At 49.5% G+C, this 24,511-nt stretch overlaps 1 protein-coding gene across 2 annotated transcripts in view; it reads right to left on the bottom strand.

Moving 5' to 3' along the window:
• Nucleotides 1–3,541: 3,541 nt before the first annotated feature.
• SEZ6L (seizure related 6 homolog like) overlaps nt 3,542–24,511 on the bottom strand; it is a 163,902-nt gene continuing 142,932 nt past the window's right edge. Inside the window, exons 13-17 of one of the 2 annotated variants that reach the window (XM_038373708.2) lie at nt 14,717–14,911; nt 12,889–12,921; nt 12,143–12,257; nt 11,604–11,706; nt 3,542–8,126 (exon numbers count right to left, since the gene is read on the bottom strand). In XM_038373708.2, coding sequence (XP_038229636.1) covers nt 8,097–8,126; nt 11,604–11,706; nt 12,143–12,257; nt 12,889–12,921; nt 14,717–14,911 — 476 coding nt within the window. In that variant the 3' untranslated portion in view covers nt 3,542–8,096. The remainder of the gene's footprint in view (nt 8,127–11,603; nt 11,707–12,142; nt 12,258–12,888; nt 12,922–14,716; nt 14,912–24,511) is intronic. The other variant, XM_038373709.2, reaches the window with a different exon arrangement.

Below are 24,511 nucleotides of genomic sequence, written 5' to 3'. Positions count from 1 at the left end.
GGAGGAATTTTAGTGCCATTCCAAAATAGGGGGAAAGGCGCTTCTGCAGCACGTGGGTGAGAGACACCATGGGCAGCATGCGCTGTCCAAGCTGTGCATCAGAGAGCAGTGGCTTCGTAGCCGGGCCCTTGGGTCCCCTCAGTGCCTCCGGACACTGACCTCAAGAGCCAGATTTGGGAGTCAGAGCGATACCTGGAATTCTGCCATGTGCAGTTGTTGCCCCAACAGATCACTCAGCTAAAGCCTGCTGAGTAGCAGGAGGGGCTAGGCCGGGGCTCCGGCAAGACGAGGTGACGCTCAGGTGTAATGGAGAAGCTGGCTGCCATTGTTCTGGCTGCCTCGAGGCCTCCGAGCCCTGCTGCTTTACTGCTGGGGAAGGGGAAAAGTCCCGGCAGTTGAGACACCCACACCCCTTCTCTAGGTGTGATGGGATTTCCCTCCCCCTCCAAAGAGCCTCTCTGACTGACCAGGCCCTGCCCCTCGTTCCATGGCCATGTTCAATAGCGCCTTGCCCCCAGGGTCAACCAGCCACTGTGGAGCCCGGCACTCAGCCTGGGGGAAGGTGGCAGGCTCCGGCCAGCAGTGACGGGCAGAAGTTACGGGCCGTGCCAGAGACCTAGCATCTGTGAAGGAACCCTAGCCCTGGGGCCACCGGAGCGGGAGGAATTGAGCCACACGGCCCTGGAATCCCACTCGCGCCGGCGGGACGGGCCAGGGCTTAGGGCCTCCTAGGCTGAGCTGCTGAGGACATTTGGTGGCTGTACGGACGGTGCTTGCCGGGTTCCCGCATCCCTCGTGTGGGTTCTGTGGGCTTGAGAGCCCCCCACCCCTCCTAGTTATCAGAGCTGTGGCCATCCCAGGCTCACCTCCGATGGCTGGGCCATTGCTGGGGGGGGGTCTAATGGGAGGCCCCCTCTTGCTGGGGAGGGACGTGTGCATCTGGCTCGGCCTGTTTGTTCCCGTTCGTCAGAGATCCCGGGACCCAAACGCTGCTGCCCCATCGATTTCCCTTGATGGTCTCACCGACAGGACTCAGCGGCTCCCTGCCGTCCAGCCCCTCAGCTGACGCCGCCGATGAGATCCACCCGATGTCGTGATCCTTGGGACCAGCACAGCAGCCTGGCCTGTGGCGTTCTGCACTGGGGATGAACGCGTGGCCTTCCCCCAGCAGGAACCACCCTTCGGCCTCCTCGTAAGAAGCCAAGCCCCCTCCCGCTGCCCCGCACTGCGTGCTGGGGCATGTTCGCTGTCTGGGGCTGGGCGTTCCCTGACACCAGCCAAGCTTCCCTGCTCTCCTCCAGCCCCGGTGCCCAAGGGACCTACCTCCCTCCACTGGCTGGGAGACTGTGACGAGCCACAAGCCCTGTGGGAGCTCAGGCCAGGGGCTGAGGGGGGAACCCCAAGAAAGAGCAGCCAGAAACCCTCCCTGGCCTGGCTCCCTGGCAGCCTCCACCAAATCCTCAGCCTTTGGCCAGGCCCCAGATATCCTTGGCCTGGGAATTAGCCAGGGTCCAGAGAGCCAAGGGGCAGAGTTCTCCTCCCCGGCACTCTGATTGTGCTAATCCTGCTCTTGTGAGTGTGAGGACTCTGGAACCCAACTACCAACATTACCAGTCAAATCCCAAACTCCCCTCCAACGCCCCGTTCCTTCCAAACCATGCCAAGCACTGTGGGGCAGGGGCTGTCCATATTTGGTCCTGTACTGTGTCAAGCACATCCGTGTGTAACGAACACTAATAACCTTCAGCTGCACAACGTCCCTTTCCTCTGTCCCAAATCCCTTGGGCCTCCTGCCCTCCCACACTGGTAATTCAGCCAGGCTAGTGGTGATGTACAGTCTGGGTGCAATGCAGTCAGACATGTCAGATTTGGGGGATAGATTATAAAGCCAGAAGGGATCATTGTGATCACCTAAATCTGACCTGCATAACCCAGGCCATAGGACTTCCCTGGGCTCATTCCTGTTTGGACTAGAGCAGATCTTTTAGAAAAACAGCCAATCTGGCTTTGAGAAATTGCCAGTGTTGGAGACTCCACCACAAACCTTGGTAGCCAGTGCCAATAGTTAATTACACTCAGTGCACCATATTTCTAACCTCAATGTGTCTACATTCAACTTCCAGTCATTGGATCTTGTTATACCTTTATCTGCTGGATAAAGACCCCTCTATTTTTAAATTCCAGTTTCCTGTGTAGGTACTTTTAGATCAAGCCACCCCTTAACCTTCTGTTTGGTAAACTAAATCGATTGAGCTGTTTGAGTCTATTACTATAAGGTTTTCTAATTCTTTAATCATTCTTGTGACCTTTCTCTGAACCCTGTTCCAATTTATCTGCATCCTTGAACTGCTAACGCTAGAACTGGACACAATATTCCAGCAGCAGTCTCACCAGTGCCATATAGAGAGTTAATATAACTGTCCTACTACTACTCAGAATTCCCGTTTATACGTCCAAGGATCGCGTTAGCCCTTTTGGCCACAAACTCACACTGGAAGCTCATGTTCATCTGATTATCCACCATGACCCCCAAGTCCTTTCAGAGTCCCTGCTTCCCAGGAGAGAGTCCCCCATCCTGTAAGTATGGTGTACATTCTTAGTTCCAGATTAAAACACATTTGTTTGCTTGTGCCCAGTTTACCAGTGAAGCCAGATAGCTCTGTATTCATGAGCTGTTCTCTTCATTATTTGTCATTGTGCCGATGTTTTATGTCACCTGCAAACATTATTATGGAGAAAAGCATTAACCAGTGGAGGGCCAAGAGTCAATCCCTGGGGGATCCCATTTGATAATGTTTTCCCATTTACAATTACATTTTGGGGCCTATCAATTAGCCAGTTTTTAAACCATTTCACATGTGCCATGTTGATTTTGTATTGTTCTAGTTTAGTAATCAAAATGCCATGTGGTACCAAGTCAAATCCTTACAGACCTCTATTGCACCAACACTATTATCTTTATCAACCAAGCTTTGTCAACTCATTAAAAAAGATATCAGATTAGATTGACAAGATCTCTTTTCCATAAGCCCATTAACTATATTATCCTCCTTTAATTCTTTGTTACTCAAGTCCCGTATCAGCCATTCCATGTTTCTGCCTGCCAAGTTGCAGGGCCATCTCCCACAAGGCTCATTATGTTTCAGGGTGTAGGGCTGAGTATTTTTACCAAACATGGAAGCCAGCCGACAATAAAGAAGTCACAAAGCACGAACTTACAAAAGCAGCAACAACGCTCCCATTGTCCACACTTATTAGAAGCTATAGGATGGATTCCAGTGCCTAATTATCAGAGCCCGGAACCAGGAGACAGGATACGTGAATTCTATTCCCAGCTGGGTGATCTTGAGTAAGATGCTTAAGGTGTTCGTGCCTTAGTTTCCCTATCTGTGAAACATGAGATAGTAAAGTAGCTACTAACAGGGGTTGTGAAACCTAATTCATTAATATTCATCCAGCACTTTGAGATCCTCAGATGAAAGAGGCATGAGAAGGGCAAATGGTTATTCTCAACAGTTGTATAAATTGGAGAGGTCAGACCTGACGCAAAATGAGGAATTTATTGCACTCAGAGTACAGTACCACAGACAGAGCTGAAGGATGTTTGTACATTAATATGGAGGGAGAGTTATGACTGCGGGAATGCTTCTCTTAACACAGTAAATTCATCCATATTCAGATTTAAGAATAAGATTTAAGATTTTAAGAAATTGTAATTTACCTTCAAGAAAATAGCATGAAAAATATACAGTATGTCGCCCTACAAATCCGTTATCGTTCATGTGAACACAAGTAGGATATTCTGATGGCTGGGATGAAAAAAACCAGGAGGCATCGTAGACAGGTGAACAGCTGTGATACAGCTGTAACTGCATGCAAACCACTTATAAAGATGTGCACGAGTATAGACAACGCTATGCAAACCTGTGGCACAATTCGCGTTCGGCCTGTCCCTGCTGGCATGCAGGGAATGTTGTGAGCTGTTCATTAGAACTCCCCTGTTCTGCATATGCACCTCTTCTCCCTTTAAAGCCCCCTGAGCAACAAAAAATAATTATATAAGAAAATGTTTTCCTTTTTCCATCCAGTCCCACATTGGGTTTTGTTTTTGAAATTGTGAACATACGAAATGGGGACCAACGTGAATACAGCAAAAAAATCTAGACTGGTAGAATTTGCCTTAGATGCTTTGCTATCCCTCCCTAGTCAACATTATGCTTTAAGGGCCTGATCTAAAACTCTGTGAAGTTGGTGGGAGTCTTTCCATTGACTTGGACTGACTTTGGCTCAGGTGGCAGAGTGTCCTACATCATTCTGCCCTTAGGAGAACAGTTGTGTTGAACGTACTGCTTGCCACATGCTTACTCCTCAGGACAATCGATCTCTTTTTTCTCCACTGACCCTTCTGGTTTTCCTGTGGAGTCTTCTCCAGACTGGCTCCTTGGCATTGTTCCCAGTCAGTGATCTCTATCCTGTATGTTCAGACAGAGTCTGGAACCTGACTGCTGACAGCGGAAACACAGACCTCATGGAGTATGCGCTCCATCGGCAGATGTTCTGAGCTCTGCACCCAAACCAGAGTCCCAGCTCAACTGAGAAGAAAGTCCTGGACTCTGCCAGGGCTGGTGCAAATCTCTGATCCCACGGGGTTGGATGGTTTTGGCCGTACTGACTCCCAGATGGAGCCAGTCTCCACAGTTGAGGGGTGTTTCCCTGACCCTGTCCCATGGGGCAGGACGTTGTGATGTTCAACAGAAATGCTAGCGAGGAGACCGGGGAAAATCTGTTGTTTTCATCCATGAATAAGGCAAGGGCGTTTGTCTCATTTCCCACTTGCTTTCATTCTGCCCCGGGACAAAGTGCAAACGCCTCTTAGGTAACGGCACCAGCAGTAAAAGATCCACAGCCAAACCAGCCCAGGAAGCAGATGTGTCTCCCCTTCTCTTCCCTGCGAGTGGGGCCTGTTTACTGCCGGGTTGAAATTTCTCCCCAGTCTTCATCCCATGGAAACTGCATCTGGATGAACCCAGACCACCAATGCAGGGGCACTGTGCCCCAGAAAACAGATGTGTCTGGCAGGGTCTCTTGCTCAGAAGGCTTGGTTTAATAATATGCCAAATAATGCACTAAAGTAACACAGCAGGAGGCAAGGGAAGGCATTTTAAAGTGAGCGGCCATGAGGCCTTCCACCTCTCCATCCTATCATATTTATGTATGTATAGAAAGGAAATAGTAACTAAATTAGGGATCACTTCCATTCCTGATTACCCGCCATTCATCCGTCTGCCCTGATGCTCTGAATTTCTGTCGCACAGCAGGCTTGTTCTAAAGAGGACAGCATATTGCCCTGATCGTGTGGTAATACACAGGAGCTCATGAGAGTGAAAAGCGAAGGACAGTTGCTCCTATATTTCTTCTCAGGGGGAAATGAAGAGATTTGCATCTCAATAGTTTGTAAAACCAAATCTAAAGGAAACTAAAGACCCATTTGGGCTGGGCAGGCTTTGGAGAACACAGAGAACCAACTCTCATCCCAGCAACTTCTGAGGGACTCGAATCTAGCTCTTAGGCACTCCAGAGAGCCACAAGGCTCATATGCTGCAGGGGATAACCTGTGCCCATTTTCTGGAGAAAAACTCCACAGTGACAAAACGGTGAGATGGACCCAACACATCCATCTTCACGGCTTTGGGCCGGGGCAATCTTCTGCACCATTCACTCGTTTCCAATCCGAATCATTCAAGAAGGTGACAATGTGAGGGTCTGTGTGTAACCATGGAGACCTGCAGACCACATGGCAGAGAGCGTTGAAGTGTACGCGGCACGTAATACAGGCTGAGTCACAGGCATATTCTGTGGCTCAAATTTCTGTTAAACTTATTTTCAACCTTTAAAAAATATAGTACAATTTGTATTAAGGTTACACTAAATTCTAGAGCTTCCCAGGGAAGTACTGTATCATGTTCAAAAATATTTAATCCCAACCATTTTCACATTGTTCTTATAAAAACAGACAGGTATGAACAAAAATGAAATGCCTGGCACCTTTCTTTTGTTTTTTTTTTCTTCTGTTTTTTTAACCTTTGCAAATTACAAATACACATTCCGCTGATTGTTTTTTTCAAAGGAAAAAAATCGAATGTCTCAGTCGTACAACTGCAGAGATGCCCTAACCTTCTCTAAATTAAAAACACTGTCATGGTTATAACTGCCATTCTACAAAGACAGAAAAAAGACACCAGCAGCCAAAGAGACATCAATGGCGCAGTTCCTCCAGTGGTAGCAGGAATGGCCCTGTATGGCCACCAATTTTGTGAAAGAGAAGTATTGGTAACTAAGTCAATGGAACCTTTTGTGAATCTTTATGTGTCCATGAAAAGAAAACATTTGAGCATTTGTTTTGTTAAATGTGAACACGTTATTCTCCAGAACCAAAGAACAGGAATGTGGTGATTGAAGTCCAGTTGTCACAGGGTTAGATCAAGATGGAAGTGGCTACTAAAGGCTCTATTTTGCCAGCTATGTTCCTCTAGTGATTGGGCTCCTATGCTGCAGTCAGGGAAGGTTTGCTACCTGACTTTCTTCCCTACAATGACCCCACTGCTCTCTTCTCTCTTCTCCAGGTGGGGTTTGCCCAATGCCTGACTCGCAAGCGGAGTGCAAATCTAGGTGATTTCCCATTCTTAGTTCGAAGCTGGACAGTGCAGCTCTTAGTGGACAATGCTTACTGGACCCTGTTTTCTGCGATGGAGTGGTGGCAGCACCCTGGACTAGGTTTGGAATGACAGGAACATGGTGGTTTGGTTGCTGCCATAAAGTCTTCCCATGCTGCTGAGATCCAATCTAATGCACTCCACCGGTTCTGTATGCTCCGGGAAGATGGGAGGAAGGCCTGACTCTGGTTCTTCCCATGCAGAGTTGTGGCTAACTAATCACCCCACCTGCCCTTCCCAGAGCAGCTAGTCCAGAAGAACAGTGGACTCTTCCAGTTGCATGAGGGCACTGTAATCTTGAAGGGCGAATGCTCCAAAATTAACCAGAGCATGTGATAGGATCCTGTATTCCATCATTATTACCCTGAGATACTTACTGCAAAGTGGGCAAAAGGTGAACTCAGACTTTGAGAGAGACTGGATATTCCTCGCAATGGCCACAGTAAATGTTATTAAAGAGCAATAACAGGTGTGAGCAGAAGACATGCAAGCCTGTTTGTTCCAGGTGTAGTGGTAACACTGCCCTAGAAGATTTTACCCATGTCCCCTTGCAACGCTGCAAAGGTCTCTCAGACCGGGGTTGATATGCTCAGCAATCATTAGTTGCACACGTTAAGGCTTCTCTGCAGCAGCTCACATGTTCTTGTATGAGCCTCTCCAGGGTTAAAAACAAACTGGGCCAAGCAAGTAGCATGTAACTTGCTTGTTTGGTCTCTGCTTCCCCTTTCTCCCCAGACACCCGAGGGCATCACGCAGTACCTGCCTGGCAACTTTCCTGAGATGGGCCCCAGGAGAGAGGCTGCTCCCTCTGCTCACTGCTCTTTGAATCGGAGAGAGCGTAGCACCAGATGCCTGATCAAACTCTAGGAGAACCGGAAATGTGTGGGCAGTAGTTAGGCTTAGGCCAGTGCTCAGGAAGACTCTCTATGTATAATACCAAGGAATCAAGCTCTGTGTCTATCCCAGCTCTTGGTAGTTAGCTGCAGGATCTCGCATAGAGACATTTTAATTTTTAACAACACAAAAACCGTAAAATCCCTTTGCACGTAGCCAGTGCAAAGTTGGAGGCTGTTGCTGCTGTGGGATGGGGCACCCTCCCCACCTTCATGTGTGGACTGGTAGCTCTGCACTGGTCCTCAGAGCTCTGGGTATACCCAGGGAGCGGAGCACAGCCTGCCGGTAATACTTTGAACACACCTATCTCAAGTTAAATAGAATAAATACAGCGAAGAAAACAGTGAAATCATCAATAAAGAGGCAAAAGGACAGACAACAGTAGGTCCAGGGTTCCAATTAAACTCCACATGGTCTCTGGATTAGTTACTGAGGAAGTTCTATTGGAGTGAATTAAGTTCACATTTGGAGACTCTTGTATCACTGTCTTTATATTGAAACTTCATATTCTCTTGTTTCCTAAAAAGAAGAAAACACACTTTTAAGGGAATGGCTGGGTTTCCACCCAGATTAATCAGCCCTGGTCTATGTGAGATCAGACCCAGGTGACATATAGGCCTTGTCAACGCAAGAAAACTGTCTTGATTTCATTAAATTGGTTTAGAAGCTAATGTAGTTAAAGGGTTCAAAGCCCCTGGTGTCTACCTTTGATTTCTATTTAAGAGTGCCCGTGCAAGAGGGCTATGTCAATTTAACCAGAACCGTTTCTAAACCAATTTGTTGTTTGGTACAGTTTTCTCATGGAGACAAAAGTATGGCCAACCCGGACATTCAGAAATCATAAATCAGGTCCCCAAAATCACAAGATTGGTTTAAAAATCATGAGGTTTAAACAAATAATACATTTGGGGGTCTTTTACTCTGCCTTCCAGTTTCTGAGCCTTTGGGTCACACGTGGGCCACATTTTCCAGCTTTTGTTCACAACCACAGGGGCTGGAAGCTGACTTTTAAAAATGAAAGCTGAGATTCTTATCCAATCTGTTGCCTGTGGGAGCTGGGGCTCTGAGTTAAACACCAAATATTGTGAGGCTCGTGATAAAATTGAGAGCAGGCAACACTGGTTTGAAGACCTAACTCACGCCAAGGCACTGCCTTATTTCTCATGCCCCCAGACACTCACACCTGGCTGCTCAAACATGCCCATTGTCCTAGCATGGAACTCAGAGCTTGGGAGTGAGACATGCTGAGCACCCTCAACTCTCACCCCACTTCCCTTGCATGTAATGGGAGCCGGGCTGCTCAGCACCTGGCAGGATCCAGCCCTCTTCAAGTTAGAAGTTAGACAGAAGCCATTGAGTAAAGCAGCTGCAGGAGGTGAGAATGATACTTCCAGCAGGCCCTGCAGTTTCCTCTGGCACTGGGCTTAGCTCAGAGACACCTTGGGGGAGACTCATTCAGTGCAACTGCTGTATCTGCCCCACAACCTGCATGTCACGTCACTGCAGACTCCACAGAGCCACTCACATCCCCCGCTTTACACCTCAGTTCTGAGTGGGGTCAGGGGTCCTAGCTGCGCCTGAGGGAGTCTCACACGCCAAAGGGCCAGGAGAGGGGAGGTCAGCAGGAGGGTATTAGTTACATTAAGGCAAACCCCCTGCATTAAGCCAGCACCTCTTCTGGCCCCTGGGTGGATAACTTGCAGTCTTTAGCTCCCTCGCACTAGACAGCAGGGTCCTGACGTGCCCCTCACAGCTGCCCGGAGGGCAGGGAGAGGAGCAGGGGATGCTGCACTGAACAGAACTGCTGTGAGCCCCTCTCTCCTGGTGTGAGTCAATGTGGTGGCCCAGGGGCTCGCATAGAGCCATGCTGTCTCTGGATGACACACTGCGGGAGGCTTTCAGGACTCCCTGCGACTCCATTCCATGGCAGAGTGGCTTCCCCTTCCCAGCTCTGCAAGGCCAAGCAGCCCCACTGCAATGGGTTCATCATCATTTCCAAATGGCTTCCTCTGCATCTTCCTTTGCCAGGCCCTGCTGGGCGACAGCAGCTGGACCAGCACTCTGATCACTGCATCACCAGTTCCATCGCTCCAGAGCAAACCTGCAAGGCAGAACTGGACCTGATGGATTGGAATTGGACTGGAGAGAGGTCGGTCCTGGGGCTGGTTTTGTTCAACATCTTCATTAATGATCTGGATGATGGGATGGACTGCACTTGTACCCTCAGCAATTTCGCAGATGACACTAAACTGGGGGGAGACGGTAGGGTCCAGAGTGACCTCGACAAATTGGAAGATTGAGCTAAAAGAAATCTGATGAGGTTCAACAAGGACAAGTGCAGGGTCCTGCACTTAGGATGGAAGAATCCCATGCACCATTACAGGCTGGGGACCGACTGGCTAAGCAACAGTTCTGCAGAAAAGGACCTGGGGATTACAGTGGACAAGAAACTGGATATGAGTCAGCAGTTTGCCCTTGTTGCCAAGAAGGCTAACAGCATATTGGGCTGCGTTAGTAAGAGCATTGCCAGCAAATCGAGGGAAGTGATTATTCCCCTCTATTCGACACTGGTGAGGCCTCATCTGGAGTACTGTGTCCAGTTTTGGGCCCCACACTACAAGAAGGATGTGGAAAAATTGGAAAACATCCAGTGGAGGGCAACAAAAATGATTAGGGGGCTGGAACACATGACTTATGAGGAGAGGCTGAAGGAACTGGGATTGTTTAGTCTGTGGAAGAGAAGAATGAGGGGGGATTTGATAGCTGCTTTCAACTACCTGAAAGGGGGTTCCAAAGAGGATGGAGCTCGGCTGTTCTCGTGGTGGCAGATGACAGAACAAGAAGCAATGGTCTCAAGTTGCAGTGAGGGAGGTCTAGGAAAACTATTTCACCAGGAAGGTGGTGAAGCACTGCAATGGGTTAACTAGGGAGGTGGTGGAATCTCCTTCCTTAGAGGTTTTAAGGCCCGGCTTGACAAAGCCCTGGCTGGGATAATTTAGTTGGGGCTGGTCCTACTTTGAGCAGGGGGGTTGGACTAGACACCTCCTGAGGTCTATGTCTATGATACATGGGTAATTAACCCATCAGCCCAGCAGGTAGAAAAGGCACAGGAAGGACATGCCTGGGGAGAAGAGACGGACTGGCAGGCTTTGGGGAGTCAGAGCCAGGAGAGAGCTTTCAGGGGGAAGGTGCCATCTGTCTCTCCCCTCCTTGGCTGAGTGAGCTAAGACGTGTCTGCTATTGTAAATACAGAGCCGCACACATTTGGACAGAACACTGTAAATAAACTGCACAGAGGGTGTGACCAGGAGAAGGTCTCTGAGGGTTTGTGGTGAGAAAAGAGACCGGAGCAGGGCGACCCCTGTCAGACCCTCCTTGGCTAAATTCTAATGCCCCCCACTCTGATTGTCTGGCTCACCGTGTCCCCAGGGTGGGGTGGAAATGCTAGTGCCATTGAAACTCCCGTAAAGACTGATTTTTCTGGCTGATCTGCTGCATTATTTGCCCACCATGACACAGAGGGAGATAAGCAGAGATGTTCTCTCATGGGGAGCCTTGAGGGGGGTTCGTAACCTTCCCACTTGCTAAAAGAAAAGGAGTACTTGTGACACTGAGACCAAGAAATGGCCCACCTTGATTATCACTACAAAAGGTTTTTTTTCCTCTCCGGCTGATAATAGCTCACCTTACCTGATTACTCACGTTACAGTGTGTATAGTAACACCCATTGTTTCATGTTCTCTGTGTATATAAATCTCCCCACTGTATTTTCCACTGAATGCATCCGATGAAGTGATCTGTAGCTCATGAAAGCTTATGCTCAAATAAATTTGTTAGTCTCTAAGGTGCCACAAGTCCTCCTGTTCTTTTTGCGGATACAGACTAACACAGCTGCTACTCTAAAACCCTCTTGCTGTGAGTCTGTGCTAAGCCTTCACCTTCAATTTAATGTAATGTACGGACGGAGAGAACTGAGGCACCGAAAGGCCAACTCACCCCTGTCTCGTAAATTGGGTTGTCAAACTCTGTCTCTACTGTGATCTGGCTGTACGGGTGGGAGTACATGAGGGGCAAGCGCAAGTTGGAGTTGTACCGACATCTGAGAAAAAGAGAAGCAAGTGAGAGATGTCACCTCACTGGGTCAGAACCACGCAGGACCCAACGGCTCGCGCATGTGGGCTGGTGAAGCCAATGGCGTCACTTGGAGACATGCACCGAGCAAGGCAGCCCACACTCACGCTCCCAAATCGCCCATTCCCCTTTGCTCTCCCTCCTGCATTCACCGCTCAGCACCGAGATCACTCACTACTGGCAGCAAATCCTGCGAGGTCAGGGCCTGATTATCAGAGCTGCCTGGCCCCCTCAGCACCCACAGGTTCCAGGGGTAGCTGCTGGGTGCTCCCTCTCAAGAGGAACACAGCATTGCCTCAGAGGGCACGGGGAGGGTTATGAGCTGCTGTTTGTCCAGCGCTCTGAGATCCCTGGCATCAAGGCCCTGGAGACGTGCCCAGTGTTGCTGTGACAGTGGTCCCCACCTTGTGATATAGATATATGCACCGCCCAGCAGCAGTGAGATGATCAGCACCGGGATGAATATGGCTAGCGCCATGTTTCCCCCTTCGAGCGACGTCTCTGCGGCAGCTTCTGCTACTGAAAACACAATATTCATTATGTTCCCCAAGGCCAAACATTTGCAATTTCCCCCCCTCGGGCTTTCTTCCCTCCTAACCTTTCCCTCCCCTCACGATGCTGCATTGTCTCTGCGGCCAGCTGCAGAATGATGCTTGTTTGAAATGTAACCGTAAAACCCAGGTTTCTTCACAAGCCCAAACCAACCCCATCTATTGTCTAGTGTCCCACTATCAGCTGGGAGCACAATGAGGGGCCTCAAAGTGCCCTGTAGGAGACGGGCAGGTGAAAGAGAGATTTTATTGTCTGAAATGCAATTGCTATCCAGTGGTCCCAGCTGCAGGTCCCATTGGGTACCACAAGTACTCAAAACCACAGATCAAGCCCTTCTGCCCAGAGAACCTCCCCAAATATTCCATCCCTCTGAAGAGTCCTGTACTGAGGACATATGACACCCTCCCATGCAGAGTGGTCAGCCCAGCCACATTCCATAGTCTCTAATTTCTGAACTGAAGAGCAATGTCAATGCTGCAATGCATACTTGTTGCAAATTTGTTTGCGTTGTGTGATCAAATGCAGGTGCTGCACTCTCCAGAGAGAGGTGCCAGACATCTGCCTGACTGGGATTTTCCAACAAATGCATTTCACTCACCTTGTAAAGCATGTTCAAAACTGTCTTGATTCACTGCAAGAGAAATTGGGAATTGTTGGCAGGGTTTGAGATGGTCATGGAGGCTGGCAGCCTCGTGTGAAACATGAAAAATACCCACATTTCCCTCAGCTGGATTTACTGTTTTCCCTCTTTGTGAAAACTCTAGTGCCCTAGGCCAGAAATTAGAATTAGCCAGAAGGTCATTCCCAGCAGCATAAGGAAACCCCCTGGATCTCCTCCTTCAGGGGACGCTCACTGAGCACTTTCATAGGAACATCTGATGGGCCATCTCATCTGCTCTCTTTTCTCCAAGAGTGGGTTGTTTCAAATGCTTCCAAGAAAGGTGCCGGAAAGCCCATAGGGGGTGATTATGGAATAACTTGCCCTTTGGGGACATTTCCTGAAACCCCGTCAGGAGCAGTCGCCTTATGCCCTGAGCGTGAGAGTTTATAACCTTCGTTAATATTTTCAGCCCTGTCTAATTTAACTGTGGCTGCTCTCATTATTCATATCAGTGTCTGTTTCTTTCTTGAATCCTGCTCGGCTCTTGGTCTCAATGGCATCTTGTGAGAATGAGTTCCAAAGGCTAATCCCATGCTGGGTAAAAGGAGATTTCCTTGCATCAGTTTTAAATGTGCTGCCTTTCAATTGCATTGAATATCCTCTTGTCCTTGTTTTAGGAGAGAGAGGAAATAAAGTTCTGGTGGGCATCCCATGTGAGTGTCCTTGTGTCTGTGCATCCTTTTCAACTTTCCCTCCCATTCACACCCATGCCCCTGCCCTGTGCAGTGACACATCCCAGAGGTCTCTTCCATCAGCATGTGGGCATGGGGAGTCCCCCAATTTGGGGTATCTGCTTCTTTCCACAGACCCAAAAACGTGCCACCAACCCTGAGCTCTTTAGATGTTTTTGGACTTTCTGCACCCATTTTAAGGCATTCTCGGACTGGCCTTACAGCAAGCACCATATCACTTCAAGGCAAATCAGCTGCACAGTGAAGCCTGAGGCCCAGGGGAATTACATTATCCTCTCCTGAGCAATCTGCAAAAGCCTGCGAATACGCTGCTGTTCCAGGGACACTGTTACTGTGCAATTCACAAGAAATTAAGGGGTATTTACTCCCTGCCATTTAAAGTGTTACCAGGAGATCCCTCCTTGTGTCCATGAAATAGACTCAAACTGAAAACTGGCCAGTTAATCAAGCAGGGCTTCCTCTGGGCCAAGGGTCATGGCCATTGTTATCAGCTAGTAACCCAAGGCAGAATCACTAAGGTACACATAGAGAAATGTAGAACAAAGTGTTCACAGGACTTGGGACAGAATCCAGACTCCTCTGGAAACTCTGAGGACCATTCCTGCTTCCCCCTGCCCCGTCTGCACATGTGCTAGGCAATGACTGCTAGTTAACAGCTTCCAATACAGTTCACGAGAAAGGTGTTGAGATGGATTCCCTTCCCCGGGCAGGCAGAACCTCTTAAAGATAAATCTGTAGCAACCACCAAAATCTCGGATGGAGATTGGTTGGAACCCTGGCAACACCAATGTGTCAGGAGCCTGGATGACAACTGGAGAGCCTTTTGTTTTCAGGGCTGCTGGTAAAACAGAAGAAGGAGCTCTTAAGGAGGGGCTGCAGCAGCAGTGACATGCTCTGCTGCCTTTTAATGGTGGTGAGAATGGGGACAAATCTCCATGCTGGAGGAGGTCGCTGCTCAAAGCTAATTCTCTGGTGTGGTGGGAACTAGCTGAGGACACTTGCAAATCCCTGTCGATTCCAGCCCCTTCCCAAAGTGTGGTCTTGTTTTCCAGCTGTCTCGGAAAGATCGTTACCTTTGCAGATGGGCAGGGGTCCGCTCCAATGGGACGGCTGGCCCAGAATGCATTTGATAGTAACCTCGCCCATTAGCTCAAAGCCTTCATAACACATGAACGTCAGGGATTCGCCTGGCAAGTAAAGTCGTTTGTAGAGTATTTGGTAGCCATTTTCAGGTAATCCTGGATTATCACAGGCAAGGGACTCTTCAGCTGAAAAGAAACATTCCCAGTGTGAATCATGCTTTTTCTGCCTGACCCACGCTTTTAGCTAGCCGTCAGTCCAGTACTGTGCAGATCTAAGCCATAGCCACAGTAATTACTGGATTTATGTTTTTCCTCACCTTCACCAACTAGATTTGGTTAAAGAGTCACAGTATGTCAGGCAGTAGCCTGGTATATTAGTCTGTTCAACAGCAGTTAAGTGTCTAAGAAGGTGAACTTTGTGCACTGTGCTCCTTTGAATGCTCTAGGAGTACTTGTGGCACCTTAGAGACTAACAAATTTATTTGGGAATAAACTATCGTGGGCTAAAACCCACTTCATTGGATGCATGCAGTGGAAAATACAGTAGGAAGACATATATATTGTGATAGACCCAGGCCAGTTGGGTACAGCAGAGTAGCAGAAGGCAGATCTATTGGTCACTGAATTAACAGTTTTCTGTTCCTGACTGACCAGAGTAGGGGCTGCTCCAGGCTATGAGAACACCTGACTCCAATTAACCTGCAAAGAGTCAGGTGAGGCCATTACGATAATGTGACCACCTGACTCTAATTAAGGCCCCTCTGATAATATAAAAGGGCTCACTCCAGTCAGGCAGAGCAGAGCCAGAAGAGAGGAAGTGTGGCTGAAGGGCTGGTTAATGAAGACACCCTCAAGTCATTGGTAAGGGAGCCCTAAGGTAAGGGTGAAGAAGGGAGAAGCAGGAGAGCTGTGGGGAAGTGGCCCAGGGAAATGTAGCCACTCTGGCAGTGAAAGGTTGGCTGCCAACAGCTGCTACCATTAGAGTCCCTGGGCTGGAACCCGGGGTAGAGGGCGGGCCCAGGTTCCCCCCAACCTGCCACTACAGAAACACCTCCTGGGAGAGGAATACAGACCCCTGTCAGGACAGGAGGCTAAACAGTTTTGGTATGAGGCCATAGGAGCAACAGAGACTGTGGGAGTTCTCTCACCAACCTCCATTGCTGGCTTATGATGAAAAGGACTCAGTAGACTGTATCCCTGGCCCTCGAGAGAGAAGGGCTATGTGGAAGGTTGCAGTGAATCTCTGAAGCTAGCATAAACCACCTGGAAGTGTGGGACCCACAGGGACAAGGTCGGAGCTGTGCCACAACTGGTGTCAGGAGTGGGATTGTGATTGCTCACAGCGTGGCGGAACAAAGAGGTTTTTTATAAATTAAAAAAAAAGTGCACTGGGGTTTTGGGGTTTTGTTTGTACCACAATGGAGGAGGTGGTGAGAGCACTGGTGCAAGCCATAGCGGCCCAGCAGGATGCAACCCGGGCTCAGGCGACGGCGCAATGGGAGTCCATGAGGTTACAGCAGGAAACCAACCAATCATTAATGAGCTAGGTCACCCAAGATCGAGCCCTCCTGCGTGAGGTAGTGGACCAGCTGAAAATACTCACCATCCAGGCCCGGGGGTCCGATGGGACGTGAAAGCTGAGGGCCACCGGTTGTCTGCCAAAGATGATGGCAGACGATGACGTAGAGGCGTATCTCCTCTCATTTGAAAGGACTGCTCAGCATGAGGCATGGCCCAGGAGCAGTAGGCCAGCATCCTCACCCCTTTTTTGTGCGGAGAGACCCAGAAGGCCTACTTTGATCTGCCCACCGAGGATGCCACTGACTATTCCCAGCTGAGGGCAGAGATCCTAGCACAATCAGGGGGGACGGCAGCCGTATGGGCCCAGAGGTTCCAGGAGTGAAAATACAGGGAGAACAAACCTCTGAGGTCCCAACTATTTGACCTCATACACCTTGCTCCGAAGTGGTTACGGCCCGAAGCATACAGCCCGGAGGAGATTTTAGATACTTTGGTCATGGACCGTTACATGCAGGGACTGCCGCCAGATCTCCGCAAATGGATATGCCAGAATGATCCATCGCCCTATGATGAAATGATCACATTTGTGGAAAGAGGGATGACAGCTGGGGAATTAACCCAACTACCCAAGGAAGGCCCCTCATGAATCAAACACTCGACCCTGACCGTGGAGGGTCGGGTGCCAAACCCCTGGGAAATCCTAGGTGGAAGAAGAGGGAGGCCGAAAACCAGTCGGGAACCCAGAAGGAATCGTAGAATCATAAAATATCAGGGTTGGAAGGGACCTCAGGAGGTCATCTATTCCAACCTCCTGCTCAAAGCAGGACCTATCCCCAACTAAATCATCCCAGCCAGGGCTTTGTCAAGCCTGACCTTAAAAACTTCTAAGGAAGGCGATTCCACCACCTCCCTAGGTAACGCATTCCAGTGTTTCACCACCCTCCTAGTGAAAAAGTTTTTCCTAATATCCAACCTAAACCTCCCCCACTGCAACTTGAGACCATTACTCCTCGTTCTGTCATCTGCTACCACTGAGAACAGTCTAGATCCATCCTCTTTGGAACCCCCTTTCAGGTAGTTGAAAGCAGCTATCAAATCCCCCCTCATTCTTCTCTTCCACAGACTAAACAATCCCAGTTCCTTCAGCCTCTCCTCATAAGTCATGTGTTCCAGCCCCCTAATCATTTTTGTTGCCCTCCACTGGATGTTTTCCAATTTTTCCACATCCTTCTTGTAGTGTGGGGCCCAAAACTGGACACAGTACTCCAGATGAGGCCTCACCAATGTCGAATAGAGGGGAACGATCACGTCACTCAATCTGCTGGCAATGCCCCTACTTATACATCCCAAAATGCCATTGGCCTTCTTGGCAACAATGGCACACTGTTGACTCATATCCAGCTTCTCGTCCACTGTAACGCCTAGGTCCTTTTCTGCAGAACTACTGCCGAGCCATTCGGTCCCTAGTATGTAGCGGTGCATGGGATTCTTCCATCCTAAGTGCAGGACTCTGCACTTGTCCTTGTTGAACCTCATCAGATTTCTTTTGGCCCAATTCTCTAATTTGTCTAGGATCCTCTGTATCCTATCCCTCCCCTCCAGCGTATCTACCTCTCCTCCCAGTTTAGTGTCATCTGTAAACTTGCTGAGAGTACAATCCACACCATCCTCCAGATCATTAATGAAGATATTGAACAAAACCGGCCCGAGGACCGACCCTTGGGGCACTCCACTTGATACCGGCTGCCAACTAGACATGGAGCCATTGATCATTACCCACTGAGCTCGATGATCTAGCCAGCTTTCTATTCACCTTATCGTCCATTCATCCAGCCCATACTTCTTTAACTTACTGGCAAGAATACTGTGGGAGACCATGTCAAAAGCTTTGCTAAAGTCAAGGAATAACATGTCCACTGCTTTCCCTTCATCCACAGAGCCAGTTATCTCGTCATAGAAGGCAATTAGATTAGTCAGGCATGACTTGCCCTTGGTGAATCCATGCTGACTGTTCCTGGGGGGTCACTTTCCTCTTCTCTAAGAGCTTCAGAATTGATTCCTTGAGGACCTGCTCCATGATTTTTCCAGGGACTGAGGTGAGGCTGACTGGCCTGTAGTTTCCAGGATCCTCCTTTTTCCTTTTTTTAAAGATGGGCACTACATTAGCCTTTTTCCAGTCGTCCGGGACTTCCCCCAATCACCACGAGTTTTCAAAGATAATGACCAATGGCTCTGCAATCACATCCGCCAACTCCTTTAGCACTCTCAGATGCAGCCCATCCGGCCCCATGGACTTGTGCTCATCTAGCTTTTTTAAATAGTCCCGAACCGCTTCTTTCTCCACAGAGGACTGGTCACCTCCTCCCCATGCTGTGCTGCCCAGTGCAACAGTCTGGGAGCTGACCTTGTTCGTGAAGACAGAGACAAAAAAAGCATTGAGTACATTAGCTTTTTCCACATCCTCTGTCACTAGGTTGCCTCCCTCATTCAGTAAGGGGCCCACACTTTCCCTAAATTTCTTCTTGTTGCTAACATACCTGAAGAAACCCTTCTTGTTACTCTTAACATCTCTTGCTAGCTGCAACTCCAGGTGTGATTTGACCTTCCTGATTTCACTCCTGCATGCCCGAGCAATATTTTTATGCTCTTCCCTGGTCATTTGTCCAATCTTCCACTTCTTTTAAGCTTCTTTTTTGTGTTTAAGATCAGCAAGGATTTCACTGTGAAGCCAAGCTGGTCACTTGCCATATTTACTATTCTTTCTACACATCGGGATGGTTTGTCCCTGTAACCTCAATAAGGATTCTTTAAAATACAGCCAGCTCTCCTGGACTCCTTTCCCCCTCATGTTATTCTCCCAGGGGATCCTGCCCATCAGTTCCCTGAGGGAGTCAGTCTGCTTTTCTGAAGTCCAGGGTCCGTATTCTGCTGCTCTCCTTTCTTCCCTGTGTCAGGATCCTGAACTCGACCATCTCATGGTCACTGCCTCCCAGGTTCCCATCCACTTTTGCTTCCCCTACTAATTCTTCCTGGTTTGTGAGCAGCAGGTCAAGAAGAGCTCTGCCCCTAGTTGGTTCCTCCAGGATTTGCACCAGGAAATTGTCCCCTACACTTTCCAAAATCTTCCTGGATTGTCTGTGCACTGCTGTATTGCTCTCCCAGCAGATATCAGGGTGATTGAAGTCTCCCATGAGAACCAGGGCCTGCAATCTAGTAACTTCTGTGAGTTGCTGGAAGAAAGCCTCATCCACCTCATCCCCCTGGTCCGGTGGTCTATAGCAGACTCCCACCACGACATCACCCTTGTTATTCACGCTTCTAAACTTAATCCAGAGACTCTCAGGTTTTTCTGCAGTTTCATACCGGAGCTCTGAGCAGTCATACTGCTCCCTTACATACTATGCAACTCCCCCACCTTTTCTGCCCTGCCTGTCCTTCCTGAACAGTTTATATCCATCCATGACCGTGCTCCAGTCATGTGAGTTACCCCATCACGTCTCTGTTATTCCAATCACATCATAATTCCTTGACTGTGCCAGGACTTCCAGTTCTCCCTGTTTGTTTCCCAGGCTTCTTGCATTTGTGTATATGCACTTGAGATAACTTGCTGTTTATCCTGCTTTCTTAGTGGCAGGAGCCCTCCCCTTTCACGCGCTCCTGCTCGTGCTTCCTCTCGGTACCCCATGTCCCCACTTACCTCAGGGCTTTGGTCTCCTTCCCCCGGTGAATGAAGTTTAAAGCCCTCCTCACTAGGTTAGCCAGCCTGCTTGCGAAGATGCTCTTCCCTCTCTTCGTTAGGTGGAGCCCGTCTCTGCCTAGCACTCCTCCTTCTTGGAGGAAGGGGAAGGCCTGAGTGGGGGGGACCCTGGGACTAAACCCCCTAACCCACGTGATAGGGGAGTGACTAGAAGCAATTATAGGTGTTATGGGTGCAGGGAGTTGGGGCACATAGCTGCCCAGTGCCCCAAAGTCATAGAGCCAATGCAGTGTAACCTGGGGGACGGGTAGACCCATGCAGCCTACTCAATATTGTAGGGGTTGTAGTCACCCGACATAAATATACAAGGCAGGTAAAGCTGAATGGGGTAGAAACCATGGCACTCATAGACTTGGGAAGTGCTATCACACTAATTTCGGGTAAATTAGTGAAGCGCAGCCAATTAATGCAGGCTAAGTGTACGAGGGTAACCTGTGTCCATGGGACTGTTAGTTACTACCCCATCATACCAGGGAAAATTGAAATTCAGGGAAATGTCACTCGGGTGGAAACAGGGGTAGTCCCATACCTCCCATACCCCATGCTCATAGGTAGAGATTTCCCTGGGTTTGGAAACTTACTCCTTTGGAAGGAATTGAAGGGAGAGGACCTCCCCGAACTTCAGGAGGCTTCCGCGGCAGAATGTCAACTCCCATTTTTTGCGGAAATGTCCCAGGAGCTATTCTCTGTTCTGGGGAAAGGCAGGAAGACCAAGAGAGAAAGAAGGGCGGCCAAGGCCTTGGGTACCCGAATCCTGATACAAGGACAGAGGGCCGCCTATGTAGGCAGACGTACATGGGCAACTGAAGGTGAGGGCCCCGAGATGGAGGAGGGGCCAGAGACCGCTTCCAACCCCAACCTCACAGAACCAGCTGAGAAGACAGAGACAGATCCCTCAGAGTTCAGACTGATAAGCCCCGGGAGAGAGACTTTTTGATGGGACCAGGTGGAAGACCCAAGATATGAGAATGCCAGGAAGGAGGTGGCTGAGATAGATGGGGTAACTATAGAGGGAAAGGCCCAGGAGCCACCAGTATGTGCTTGTTATCCTAGAATATGCAACCAGGTACCCAGAAGCTGTCCCCTTACAAAACACAGCTTCCAAGAGCATTGCCAAAGAATTAGTGAGAATCTTTGCCCGGGTAGGGCTACCAAAAGAAATCCTCACAGATCACGGAACACCATTCATGTCCAAGTTGATGAAGGACCTGTGTTCCTTGCTCCATGTCCAGACCGTGCGGACCTCGGTTTACCATCCACAAACCGATGGTCTGGTGGAAAGATTTAACCGGACCCTCAAGGCCATGATAAGAAAGGTGGTAAGCAAGGATGGGAAAGATTGGGACAACCTACTACCATACCTCATGTTCGCCATCCGTGAGGTCCCCCAAGCTTCCACTGGATTCTCCCCTTTGAGTTGTTGTATGGACACAACCCCCGAGGCATCCTGGACATAGCCAAGGAAATTTGGGAGGAGGAACCTAGTGAGGGGAAGAACGTAATAGATCATGTGCTATGGATGAGGGAGTGGATAGCCTGGATGACTCCCATAGTGAGGGAGCACCTACAGAAGGCCCAAGAGGCCCAGAGAACCTACTACAACCGTCAAGCCAAGGTTTGTTAGTTTCAACCCGGTGACCGAGTAATGGTACTGGTACCCATGGCCGAAAGTAAGCTGTTGGCCCAGTGGCAAGGGCCCTAAGAAATAGTCGAACTGTAGGGGAAGTAAATTACAAGGTGTGACAACTGGGACGTCGAAAACTAGAGCAGATATACCATGTCAACCTTCCGAAACCCTGGCATGCGTGAGAGACATGCACAGTGGTTAGAGAAGAGCTGCACCCAGAGAACAAAAATCCTGAACAGGTGAGGGTGTCTCCTGATCTAACGACAGCCCAGAAGAAAGGTAACTGAGATGCTCGCCCAATATCAAGACGTATTCTTGACAAAGCCGGGTCGCACAACTGGGACATATCACCACATCATCACGAACCCTGGGGCCAGAGTAACTATGAAGCCCTACTGGGTGCCAGCAGCCAAAAGGGAGGAAATAAAAGCGGAAGTCAGGAAAATGCTGGGGATGGGGATCATTGAAGAATCCCACAGTCAGTGGTCAAGCCCAACAGTGTTGGTGCCCAAACCTGATGGCACCACGAGGTTCTGCAACAACTTCCGTCAATTAAACGAGATATCCCAGTTTGATGCCTACCCTATACCCCGCATAGATGAACTAGTGGACCGTCTGGGGAATGCCCGGTACTTGACAACCCTAGACTTGAAAAGGGGTACTGGCCGATTCCCCTAGCTGAAGATGCAAAGGAAAAGACGGCATTTTCTACACCAGAGGGTCTCTTCCAATATACGGTCCTCCCTTTTGGACTACATGGGGCCCCAGCTACCTTTCAGCGCCTCATGGACAAGTTATTACGCTCCCATGCCAGTTATGCTGCGGCCTACTTGGATGACGTGGTAATTCATACCCCAGACTGGGAGACCCACTTGGAAAAAGTGGGGGCGGTCCTTGATACCTTCAGGCAAGCTGGCCTGATGGCGAACCCTATTAAGTGTGCCGTAGGGTTCACGGAGGCCAAATATCTTGGCTACGTGGTAGGAAGAGGTCTGGTAAAACCTCAACTGAATAAGTTAGTGGCCATCCAAAATTGGCCACGGCCTAGTCGTAAGAAGCAGGTCCAAGCATTCCTAGGGGTGGTGGGGTATTACCGGTGTTTCATCCCCCATTTTCCCACAAGGGCAAGTCCCCTAATGGACTTAGTGAAGGCCCGTGGTCCTGATCCAGTCAGATGGTCCGATGCAGCAGAGAGAGCATTCGCGGACCTACGGACTGCCCTCTGCAGTAACCCCATATTGATAGCCCTGGATTACACCAAGGAATTCATCCTACAGACAGATGCATCTGAGGTGGGGTTAGGGGCTATCCTATCGCAGATGGTTGGGGAAGAGGAACATCCAATTCTCTACCTCAGTAGGAAACTCCTTCCGAGGGAACAAAAATACTCAGTGGTAGAGAGAGAGTGCCTCGCCGTAAAATGGGCCATGGAAACGTTGCGTTATTACCTACTGGGGCGCAGATTTATCCTTGTGACCAACCATGCCCCTTTTCAACGGATGCAACGGAACAAGGAAAAGAACAGGAGGGTAACCAGGTGGTTCTTATCCCTCCAACCTTTCCAATTCCACATACAGCACAGAGCAGGGAGTCACCATGGCAACGCCGATGGCTTATCACGCGTACACCGTCTGGCATCCCAAGCTGCCCAACCCCTTGGTGTAGGGATATGCGCTAGACCCAGGCCAGTTGGGTATAGCAGAGGAGCAGAAGGCGGGTCTACTGGCCACTGGACTACCAGTTTTCTGTTCCTGACTGACCAGAGTAGGGGCTGCTCCAGGATAAGGAGAACACCTGACTCCAATTAACCTGCAAAGAGTCAGGTGAGGCCATTAAGATAATGTGACCACCTGACTCTAAGGCCCCTCTGATACTATAAAAGGGCTCACTCCAGTCAGGCAGAGCAGAGCCAGGGAGCCAGAAGAGAGGAAGTGCGGCTGAAGGGCTGGTTAATGAAGACACCCTCAAGTCATTGGTAAGGGAGCCCTAAGGTAAGGGTGAAGAAGGGAGAAGCAGGAGAGCTGTGGGGAAGTGGCCCAGGGAAATGTAACCACTCTGGCAGTGAAGGTTGGCTGCCAATAGCTGCTACCATTAGGGTCCCTGGGCTGGAACCCAGGGTAAAGGGGGGCCCAGGTTCCCCCCAACCTGCCACTACAGAAACACCTCCTGGAAGGGGAAGACAGACCCCTGTCAGGACAGGAGGCTAAACAGTTTTGGTATGAGGCCATAGGAGCAACAGAGACTGTGGGAATTCTCTCACCAACCTCAATTGCTGGCTTATGATGAAAAGGGCTCAGTAGACTGTATCCTGGGCCCTCGAGAGAGAAGGGTTATGTGGAGGGTTGCAGTGAGCCTCTGAAGCTAGCATAAACCACCTGTGAGTGCGGGACCCACGGGGACAAGGTCGGAGCTCTGCCACAATATACCCAGAGAACATGAAAAAATGGGTGTTGCCATACCCACTATAAGGAGAGTGATCAGTTAAGGTGAGCTATTATCAGCAGAAGAAAAAAAAACCTTTTGTAGTGATAATCAGGATGTGAAAAATGAAATCAAGGCAGCTCTTTCTCGCAATAATAGGGATTCGACCAGCTTTGCTGATGGTAACAGCCAGCGTACAGCTGGGGTGGCCTTTGCTCTAGATCAGGAGCTGGGGGGCAAAGTGGCAGCAGCTGCTGAGCAGGGAAGATATTGTGTTTCTTCACCTTTCCTGCGCCAGTCAGTGTTGCCTTTCGCTCTGGCAGTCTCTGAACCCATCAGCAGGCAGGGTCAGGAGCTGGTAGCACTCCTCTAGGGAGATGGGGTGACACAGGTCTCCAGGTGAGAACTCAACTCCTGCAAATGAGATGGGATGCCACAGAACAAAACCCACAGAGTGATT

The sequence above is a fragment of the Dermochelys coriacea genome, chromosome 15 (assembly GCF_009764565.3).
Source record: "Dermochelys coriacea isolate rDerCor1 chromosome 15, rDerCor1.pri.v4, whole genome shotgun sequence".
Lineage (NCBI taxonomy): Eukaryota > Metazoa > Chordata > Testudines > Dermochelyidae > Dermochelys > Dermochelys coriacea.
The sequence above is the reverse complement of the archived record's forward strand: the minus strand, read 5'-3'. Positions and strand labels throughout refer to the sequence as shown.